This window comes from Musa acuminata, chromosome BXJ1-7, assembly GCF_036884655.1.
Source record: "Musa acuminata AAA Group cultivar baxijiao chromosome BXJ1-7, Cavendish_Baxijiao_AAA, whole genome shotgun sequence".
Lineage (NCBI taxonomy): Eukaryota > Viridiplantae > Streptophyta > Magnoliopsida > Zingiberales > Musaceae > Musa > Musa acuminata.
In genome coordinates, this window is record NC_088333.1 from 41,408,928 (window position 1) to 41,420,580 (window position 11,653).

At 36.7% G+C, this 11,653-nt stretch overlaps 1 protein-coding gene across 1 annotated transcript; it reads right to left on the reverse strand.

Annotated features, from left to right (window-relative positions):
* Positions 1–2,548: 2,548 nt before the first annotated feature.
* LOC135679471 (chaperonin CPN60-like 2, mitochondrial) lies at positions 2,549–10,250 on the reverse strand. The gene is made up of 18 exons (XM_065193265.1): positions 10,169–10,250; positions 10,044–10,065; positions 9,818–9,967; positions 9,237–9,396; positions 8,481–8,656; positions 7,947–8,042; positions 7,758–7,862; positions 6,389–6,475; positions 6,177–6,266; positions 5,981–6,061; positions 5,778–5,846; positions 5,637–5,714; positions 5,051–5,146; positions 4,880–4,979; positions 4,540–4,643; positions 4,358–4,463; positions 3,218–3,296; positions 2,549–3,139 (listed from the first exon to the last, which is right to left on the reverse strand). Exons 1-18 carry the CDS (start codon positions 10,246–10,248, stop codon positions 3,031–3,033), a joined length of 1,788 nt encoding a protein of 595 aa, XP_065049337.1. The 5' UTR covers positions 10,249–10,250; the 3' UTR covers positions 2,549–3,030.
* Between the last annotated feature and the right edge of the window lie 1,403 nt (positions 10,251–11,653).

Genomic DNA, 11,653 nt, shown 5'->3' on the forward strand with positions numbered 1-11,653 from the left:
TTTGTCTTGTGTGATAGTTTTAGATACGATCATTATTTTTGATTTGATATGAAATTCAATCTATGATGAAGAACCTGTTGGGTGTATCACATCGATCGAGGATTTAGAGGAAAAAGAAAATTTTATTTTCTTACTCTTTGATGTGTTAAACCCAAGCCGACCTTTTAAAGTCTTTGCCCTTTGCCACTGTACCAATCATCCAAAGGACAGTCAATAATATAATAAACTTTTTCTTATAACCGAAGTCAGACAATTTTGATCGACGACACAGGTTGTTGGGTCAAGTTGCCCAACCAGCTCGGTCTATATTTGATTTTGACTGATCAATTTCACTTGACCAACACAATAAAGTCAATTTGGGTTGACTAACTCAAATCGAGCTAACTTGGACCCAAGACCAAATAGCCCAGCTCTGGCAAGTCGAGGCCAATGCTCCACATTTCTATGGGAAAAAAAATTAAAAGATTTGAGTAGTCAATTATCTTTCTCTTCCAAATACGATAGATAGCACTTGAAAAGCTACCAAATTTGACATTATCAATTTATAAGATAGTTCTCTATGTAGTTTTGTTGTCCAAAATCTACTGACAAAGGATGGGATACCTTTGAGTTAATTATAAAATTGTAGATTAGATCCTTGATGATTGGATTTTCATATTCATGAATCTCAAAACCAACACTAATTTTTCACTTAAACAATCTTGAGTTTCTTACATTTGTTGGACCATTTCACTATGATAGGGGGAATATGGCACATGAATGTTGGTATGTGATGTCATCCCTTATCTAACAACCCTTATCAACCTGACACATTAGTCAAATATCTCATCAAATTAATACGATACATAATAACATAACAATTTAGCCACTTATTATGTTTGAATAATGCTTGACAATTCTAAGTAATTGCGTCCCACGAATTAACTTTCACCTATTCCCAATCAATCATATGATATTACTATAAAACGTCTTAGGTACATCACTTTATGGATATTACAGCATGTTATGGCTAATTGGGTACTTGAGATGGCATTGAGTTGATATAGGCATGATGCTTGGTCGATGTGTCGCTAATGTAGTATCTAACAAGATGTGATATGGTATTGAACCATCACTTTATGGACTATAATATTCATAAGCCATTCAAGATATTAGACCGCACGAATGAAATTAACATTTAATATTTTGGAACTTTCTTTACAGTAGCATATTGTTGGTCCAAGTAAATCTTCTTAGCTTTTGCTTAACCTAATAATGGTCGGAGTCAATTCTAAGATGGCACCAAGTCACAAAGTTAGGCATATCACTTAGAGACCAAACAAAAATCTTTGATTTGAATCGTAAGAAGTTCATAAACTTTTTTATTTTTTTTGTTCAAGGTGATAGGATATATTTTAGGTCTAAGACACGTCACAATCGACACCAGCCACGGCATCTAAGTCAGTAAGGGGAGCACCCCTACACGCTAAGTCAGAATCCGTACCGAGGCACTGGTTTGCAGGTCCCGTCTCGAAAGCTTGGGGTGGCGCCATTTGACACCGTCTCGAGTGTCCGGGACAACGGTCGCACATTACCGTCTCATCCCCCGAGAATCAACTACCACGTCAAACCCATATACGATCGACCCTCATACAATAATATAAAAGCCTCTGATCGGCATCAGGCCAAAGGGGGGAGGCAAAAAAACGATTCAATACAACTACTGACTTACTCGTCGGAGGGTCCAAAGTCGGGAATCACCCGACGAAGATCGTTTTTGCGAGCAAGCGACCACTCCCGAGCCATGAGCGCCTCGACCTGGGAATCGCCATCTAGTAAATGAAGGCGAGCTGCCAACCAGCCCGAGAATGGGGAGACACTACTCAACGCAGACGGCGCCCGAACCGAAAAACGTTGATTGACATCCCGTCGCGAGGGCCCAGCCTACCTCAGCGTCCAACTCAATCGACAGAGAACTCCCAACATCGATCCATGGATTGAGCCGTGCTGACTCACCAGCAATAATACATTTGTTCACCTAACATAAGGCATATTTAATCGAGGGATTTTCCACTTACAGGGACCATTAAAAGGGGGCTTTTCGAGGATCATTAAAATTATTTTTCTTGAAAAGTAATAACAAGCATCATAAAGCATTGTCTTGACTCCCTACGGAGTTATTGATTTCTATTATTTTTGTTCTTCAAAATAACTTTTTGATTTCAACACAGAATGTGTTATTGATTTCTATTATTTTTGTTCTTCAAAATAACTTTATGATTTCAACACAGAATGAGACTGGATATCTATCTACATTGCGCTGGCTAACGCAATGTACAAGTTTTAACATCTTATTTATAATTTCTAATATGAACCTATGACTTTGATTTTCCTTATTACCACAGTATCACTTAATGATAAAAACATTTAAAATTTAAATTAAATAAAATTAGTTTATTTTTGCTGCTCTCGATTATATGACTGAAAAGTACATTACATGAAAGTGCTGTGAAATCAAAACCCATTGGATGAAACCAAGTTTGTTCACAAAAAAAAAAAACAAAACTCATTCAACACAAAAGGCATAATCACTTCATTTTTGCATAAATAAGGTTAGTATTAACACGAATCACAACGCAACAGAAACTCGTGGTTTCTTGACACTTAATGCAACGGCAGTGAGTTGATAACGCCAAATGGATGGCCCAAATACAAACGTTCAGACTGGACACATAGACTACTACTACATGGACTATTTGTTTCGGGACCCAATCTAAATATTCCTGCCCTAAGTAAATAAGGAAATATAAAAAATTATTGGTCAGCTTGTGCAGCCACCTCAATGAATGGGCATATACCTTACAACAGTTTTAATGATCCAAAGCTCAAATGATGTTAGACTCACATGGCCTTGAGCTACAACAAAAACTCTTCAAAGACGCAAAATCCCAACCAAATTTGATGTGGATTGAAGGAGCAGCCTCACTTCAAGGAACACTCATGTTGTTGACTAACCATGTAAAATCAGAAGTCACTCTTTATTTCTTCCGATTAATAATCCATGTCATCCATCTGCGCCATGCGGTTTACTTTTGGGCCACTTTTCGCATCAGGAAGCTCGACGACTGCTGCTTCAGTGGTTGTCAACAAGACAGAAACACTGCCATCAAAGTTGCAATCATGTCAAAAACTGTGGAGAGCAACAGAAAAGTGATCACATCAACATATGGAGCGTCACCTGGCAGCATCTACCAAAGCAGTTCTAACAACTTTCAAGGGATCGATTATTCCAGCCTCTACCATGTCAACGTACTCTCCTGTGGCAGTATCCAAGATGTCAGTGTTTACTAGCATTTCTAATAATTAAAAACATGAACAAAAATGGCGTATGAAGATAAGGATCAGATGTTTGGTTGTTCGATGAAGGCAGAAACAGTGTAACCATCTAACAAACTAGCTAATTTAGCCATGGTTTATTATTCATTAGTAAAGACAACAAACAACTACAACATAGTACTTCAACTGAAATTGTTGCTGAACCAACATTCATGACCTATGGATGCAATTTCACCTCACTACAAGTACAACCAGCTTGTACTTTGCTGACTTCCAGAATATTAATGCCAGAGGCTAAAACTTTCCGGCATTTCAATTTCCAGATATCTTGCATGGTTGAACTATTTGCCATAGAATCTGCCTGCATCTGAACTATGAAAAGCAGTCTGTGATAGACTCTTAGCACATATTTAAACCTTGTGATAGCACAATACACCTTTCCAGACGCTCTGCCAGCAACCTCTAAGCCCTCATACGTGAGCATGAAAATGCTAAGCATAATTTAAACAAAGTTTCGGAATCTTACAGAGCTCTCGTTTGATATTTAATGATACATCACATCATCCTAAAAACATTTCTTGACATGAAACCCACTATAAAAACAACTTTGAAGGAACAGCAATAAAGATCAAAGCAAAATCAAATATGAAAAACAGCAATACAACTTATAGGTAATACCAATGCTATGCCTGCATATGTACAAGAGGTAAATCAAATAAAGCAAATAACACAGTTTATTGTCTATCTTATCCTGGAACCTTATTTGCAACAAGGTTATGTATATTTAGCTGCAGCGGTGCACCCAAACAATCTACCACAACTGTGGAAGTGTCATGAAGAGTAACAAATATGGATGGATGATCTAACCTTCCAGTACAGTTTTCTTTGTTATCTCATTGCATACTATAGCAGAAACTAAAATGGAAATGCTAGACCAATGAAGCTTATTGAAAAATTGCCATATCATGTCCAATGCTTCTGAAGAATATGCCTATACTAAGTGTAAGATGAATAAAATACATTGCTATACAAGAAAGCAAACCTTTAGCAGCATCGTAGCCCAAATTAAGATTCTCTTGTTCAAGCAGTTTGCCAACAACTACTGCACCATCGACACCAGCATTCCCGGCAATAGTTAAAGTAGGTGCCTACAAAACCCAAGCCCAGTTAGCAGATAAGTTACTGGTAATGCAGTAAGGCATGAGAAATCAAACAGGTAAGGACCTTTAGGGCATTCTTAATGATCTGAACTCCTATATTCTCATCACTATTGGAGGTTTGAATCTTATCAAGCTCCTTTGTAGCATACAAGAGGGAAACTCCACCACCTATAAAATTACGCAGATAAGATTAGAATAAACAAAGATGAGTTATATATATATATATATATATATATGTGTGTGTGTGTGTGTGTGTGTGTATAATATATATATGTATATGTATATATATATATACATATATATATTACACACACACACACACACACACACATATATATATATATATATATATATATATATATATATATATATATATTAAAATGGAGTGATTATTAAAAACGTACCCGGCAAAATTCCCTCTTCGACAGCTGCTCTTGCAGCATTTAGAGCATCTGTAACCCTGTCTTTCTTCTCACCAACTTCAGCTTCACTTGCTCCACCAATCTATAGACAGATGGGGAATATGCAGTTACTAGGAAAAGAGTCAATTCCAGTATGGGTTTCAGCAAGTTTACCTTGAGGACAGCAACACCTCCAGAAAGCTTTGATAACCGTTCTTGTGCTTTTTCCTTGTCAAACATTGCCGTGCTTTTCTCCATAGTTGTTCTAAGCTATTAAGATAAGAGAAAAGTCTTTAGGTTTACAAACTTAGTCGGGACCAAACCTATGCTAGTATCATTCAAGCATATATGGCAACAAAACACTCTGCAACCACGCAAAATTTCTCATGACCCTTACAGTTTTGGCTAAAAGGATTAGAAGTCCAACTATAGCAAGAAAAGTAACCTTGAACTTAATTGAAGAAGTCCTATCTTGTTGGAGGTATTATAGAGCTCAGCATAGTCAACTTATGTCAGCTACGTAATATCTTATAGGGGAAAATAGTTGCCAATCGTATTATGAATCCAATAAAATAATCATATAAATGTTTCCAACATAAAGCTAACATTAGTTTCTATTTTCAGTAAGCTAAAAAATACCTTTTATTCACTAATCATAACAAAAAAGAATAACATAGTACCTTTTTCCCAGTAGTTCATGATGAGCATATATTTGTTAAGAAAACAATAATTGCAACACTCATAAGTTAATCATAAGTACCTGTTCACACCTTTCTTCAATTAGCTTCTTGTCACCACCACCATGTAGAATAATAGTATCATCAAGAGAGACAGTTACCTAAACAACAAAATATCAGTATCACCTTAGAATTCACAGCATTGCACATGAAATACTACAAACCTTTTTAGCGGTACCAAGCATTTCCACTTTGACTGTCTGAAGGTTCATGCCATGATCTTCAGTGATAACCTGCATGATTTAAATGCTCAAATAAGATGATGAACTCAACATTAATGGTATCCATCAAAGAAAGATTGCTGAGGAATAAAGTTACTGATCACTATCCAGGGCATATAAATTCCAAGTCAAGAGAAGCATATAACCTCGCCTCCTGTAAGTATGGCAAGATCCTCCAAATTTGCTCTTCTATTTTCACCAAAACCAGGAGCCTTGATGGCACAAACCTATAATTACAACCAATTAAGCAGAAAGTTAATAAACCCTATTAGCAAGAATAAATAACATGGGGGATTAAGTGAATTATTGTATGCGTGCATCTGTATTCCATATGGAATGTACCTTGATACCAGCACGATGCTTATTCAGTAGCAACATGGCTAGAGCATTGCTTTCTAGATCCTCAGCCACAATTAGAAGTGCTCTATGATTCTAGATAAACACATCAAAGTAAGCATTTGAGTCACCTTGGACAAGATTTCTACTAGTTAGATTATATATGGTAGTCATTTAACAAGAAAAATGTAAAGGAGAAAACTTTGTAGCTGTATTACCTTTAAAGCAAGCTCCAATATTCGTACAAGAGAATTCATGTCTGAAATCTTCTTATCATGAATAAGAATCAATGGATTTTCTAGTTCCTGGAAAACAATGTATTCTAGTGAAAATGAATCGAGAAAAGGAATACAGTCAACAATTGGCAAGAAGTTTACCTTCAAAACATTCAACTTCAGAAACTTAATAAAATAAGAAGAAAAAAAACATGTTCTAATTTCTGGGTAAAAACAATAGCAACTATACATATCAAACAAAATGTAATTGAAGACCTACACTATATGACTCTTATATCACATACATTGATCCTGCCAATTTGAGAAATCTAATGTTGTCCAAACTCATTGTCACTGAGGGGATGTTGCCAGAATATTATATCAATGAAGTTCATTCCTTTGAATTTCTTAACAACATTCTGTGACTGAGCTTGTATCATGACAACCAGAATATCCTAGCAGATGATATCTAAATCTAACACAATGTTGAGGCGAGCTACATATCTTGACAGAATCACATTTCTGCGAATATTCAGCTACAACTGTAACATGTATCACCAATGACTAAGTCAAATATAGAGAATCCAAGATCTTCATAGTTAAAATCACTGCTATACAAAATTCCAACAAGACATTGTGTAACATCCCAATTAGTCTCATATCGGAAATGGGTAAGACTAAGATTAGCTTATAAGGATCTAATGAGTACAACATTATCAATTTCATCTTAAGTATTTTGGTTAGTGGTTTAAGCTAAGCAAAGCTGATAGGCCAATTAGCCTATTAAGCTCGGGTCATGAGTCATAATATTTGGTATCAGAGCTGACATAATATTTGAGCATGGTGATAAGGCTCGAGTAGAAAAGACCTACCCGTTAATGAAATTAGATAACTTGTCACGACATGGAGCCACCACTGGACTATGTCTCACATGCACCATGCTAGGGTTTGATCTGGACTATGTTGAGCCTTGACGAGAATGTCAAGCTCTTGAATGGGAGAAATTGTAACACCTCGATTAGTCCCATATCGAAAGTGGACAAGACTAAAATTGGCTTATAAAGGTCTGATGAGTGAACTACTATCAACTTTAGCTTAGTTATTTTGACCAGTAGTTTAAGTCAAACGAACTTGATGGGTCAATAAGCCTACCAAGCCCAGGTCGTGACACATTGAACATTAAACCTACATGTTACAACTGAAATGGTGAAAGAAAATTGATGTCTCTTATTTTGATTACATGGTCATAAAAGAAAAAAATAAATTAGTAAATACAATTATCCACATTTGAATTTCTAGAAAGAACTGTAAGAACTCTTTCTAAGAAGCTGTCAGCTTATCAATCTAACCAAAGGAAGCTAAGAACACTCACACATTTTTGGGTCTTCACATCTGTAATGAAGTAAGGTGATATATAACCCCTGCCTAGTTTCATTCCCTCCACCACTTCCATCTCATTGTCCAATGTATTTCCATCCTGCAGCAAGTAAACTTGCCAAAAGTTTTAGGTAGCTGGATCAGTTTGAAGCATAATTATGTTTTAGATTTCAAAGATACTCACAGAAACAGTGATAACTCCATCTTTCCCAACTCTTTCCATTGCTCTGGCAACCAACTCTCCAATCTCTCGTTCATTGTTTGCAGAAATGGTAGCCACCTATTTTACAAGCATTAAATGACATACTAAAGAAAGTAACCAGTGCAGATAGACAGCAAAAACAAAAACATAGTAAAACATTAAGCAGCACCAAAAACCAGGACGCAATTAAGTACAGGAAAATATATAATAATAAGTTATCAAGATAAAATAAAACATATTGAACTTCATGGACATGGTAGTCAATGTTGAGCAGCTTCCAGTCTGCAGTCCAATACAGGACATTATGACAAGAGGCACCATTTACCATAATGTGACATAAAACATATTGAACTTCATGAACATTAATGCTCAGTAGTCAGACATTAAGCAGAATCAAATTCCAGCATGCGGCATAATACAAGAAAAAATATGATACAAAGTACCAGCTATCAGAACTTACAGCAAATATACATGTCTATACAACAACAAGAACTCTTTCCTGAGAAAGATCTTCACCTGAGTGATTTCTTCTGGAGTACTAATCATCCAGGCCCTATGCTTTAAATGGGAAATAATAGTATCCACAGCCATATTAATACCATGACGTAGGTCCATAACGTTAACTCCAGATGCCAGCGATTTGCAACCTTCGGCAAGTATTGCTTGAGTTAGAACAGTTGCACAAGTTGTACCTGTTGTCCAACAAAATGGAAAATTAATGAAGTAGCTTTTTGTAATGTGCCCATATCAATTATTCATTATATCAATTTTAAATACATAGCCCATCGATCCAGAGAAATATTGTACTAGATGGATGTCATAGTGACAATGTTTTGTTAACTCCATCAAGAGCTCTTTATTCAAATAAACTCTGAATTGGACATCCATGGTCCTATATATTTAGAAAAAGAAATGTCAAACAAAACCATGAAAGCTTGTCCCACTTGCCTGGTACAACTTTACTAGCTGCTTTACAAACTACGAATGCTTGCCACATTTGCCTAGCATCAGCTTTACCAGCTATTTGATGTTTGCAATAATACATTTAAATCTATATTATGACTGAAGTTACCTAAAATGACAAATGCTCTTCAAATAAAACAGGCCTCTCCCATCAATTCATTATAAGCATTTCTTTCACTAATTTCACATATAGATTTAAGCACTGTGATTCAAGCCCTAGTCACCTACATCGCTAAGTTACACTAAGGAATAATCTAAATTGTGCTGATAAAATGAACACTAAGGGAAAAAACATATAACTAAATTTACCATCTCCTGCAGCAGTGTTAGTGGCTTTAGCGACTTGCTTCACAAGATCTGCACCAACATTCTTAGATCTCTCCTTAAACTCGATGCTTTTTGCAACCGTCACACCATCTTTTGTAACTTTAACGCCTCCATGACTTTTCTCAATGATGACAGTCCGACCCTAAAAAAGAAAATCAAATCTCGGCATCAAATAATGCAGCATAATTATATCAACTTGACAGACTGAAGAATGGTCATTCAGTGAAATTATATATAACCAGAACACTAGAAAGCTCTTGCAAATCAATGATAACATTACCACACCAATTCAATTTATAACCTATGCATCAGAAAAACAGCAAAGAAGGGTAAATGTGTGATGAATTAAGATTCACTGCACGCTTTTGAGAACTGCCAAAGAGCTCATTGAAGGAAAAGAACAAAGGAAAGCATTCTACTTGACATTAACGAAATTTCCATCTATAATAAAGTCGCATAACTCTCGTGAAAGGTTCTTTGGGAACTTTTCAATTGTTAGGTCATGTTAAAAGTTTCATGCACAGAGCAACATGAATCAACGACAAAAAGGGATTTCGACCCACCTTGGGGCCCATGGTAACCTTGACGGCTTCAGCAAGCTCGTTAACTCCCTGAAGCATTGCCGCCCGAGCCCCAACCCCAAAATTGATGTCCTTTGCGACGTAGCTCCGAGCATAAAGAAGTACACCGCTCCCAATCCTCCCGGCATCCCTCTTCGTCCGACATTGACAAAGTATCAAAAGAAGAAAATATTTATCCAAACAGGAAAAAGATGCGGTAGTAACCTACCTGCTTCTGGAAGGACGATCGCCTGATCCACACAAGGGAGAACACGGGTAGAAAAGATCAGAAATGAAAACACCCGAATAAATGGAAAGGGGCAACTCAGATAAAGAGGAAGGAAGAGACAAAACCTGAGCGCAGAGGAAGCAACGGCGGCTACTGCTGCCCGATACATGGTGAATCCAAGCGAGCGCGAGAGAAGCTGAAACATTGCTTCAGGGTTTTCAGGGTTTAGTAGGTTATTCCTCTGAGAAAGAGACCGGTTGAAAGGGTCCGTCGCCTTCAATTTGGGCTAAAAAGGGCCATAGAAACAGTTGGGTGGGCTGTGAGGGCCCAATTTGTTCATCACACTGAATCTTTTATTTCATATTAATTTGACTGTTAAATTGGTTAGAGCTGACGTTTACTTTTTCTTCGAAAGGCGGCAACTCAGCATAAATCTAAATTTGCAGCCAGCACTGAAGTACAGTCCAGTCACTGTCCACTTTAAATGTGGAACTAAATTAAAATCTTTCAATCTATTCTAATACAATATCATTCGTTATGATCCAAACTTTGGTATGACTTATCTTAACCATATGTTAATAATGCTACATCCATCCATCGATCCATCCATCGTACTCTTTCTCTCCATGGTACTTTGAGACCGGAGCCTCTGTCCAACTCCTTGCAATGCTCGCCGGGTGCAATCCCGTCAACTTGTTGACTACTCAATCCTTGAAGGCCTTCGGGGGATATCCAAGAAGGAAGGAGGTCGATCTTGGTGATGATAAACATCGCCCGTGGCACGTTATCAGGTCCCCTCATTCTAGGCTCTTGGGTTCTCGTCATTGGAGGAGACCAATCGAGCGATGTTGCAAGGGAGAGAGCCATCGATGTGGGCAGTGCCAACGACCATGAGGACTACAAAGCGAGGCCCAGCAGGTGAGACACCAACTTTGGGCCGATCATGCGGTCGAAGTTGAAGTCGGGGAGGAGGTTCTAAGCAAAGGGATTCTTGCCATGGTATCGGTGGTGAAGGTAGTGACAACGGGGACAGGCCTAAGCAACTGCTCGGGAGCGATAGGGTCCTTAACCCAGAGGAGTTGTTGTTAGTCTTTTAAAGCATCTTGATTCTTAAAATTAAAAAAATATATTAAAATTTTAATAATTATAAAAATAAAATATTTAATCTTATTTGTCCTGATACTATCGATGGAGATACAATACTTGACAATATGTGCATGAATGTTATAAAAATAATAAACAAAAGAGTAATTTTAACGATGGGCTAATTATAAATTACTCTTACATCTCTTTAACATTTCGATTATTAGACTTTAAAAATTTATATTGAAATTCTTATAATTATGAAGATGAAACATTGAGCCAAGTAAACTAGAGAGTAAGGATAAAATAAAAATATACATAAAATCTAAAGCATTAAACATAAATTTATAATATTATTATTGTTTCTCTTTTTCTACAACCAAACAAGAAAATTCATAATGGACTTTCAATATATTAAGATGGTATAAGTATGTGATACTAAAGAATTAGATACAAGCCAAGTTTAAACCAGATCAAATCTCTCAAACATTCCTACTTTCTTTTTATTTTATTCCTTTTGTGATCAT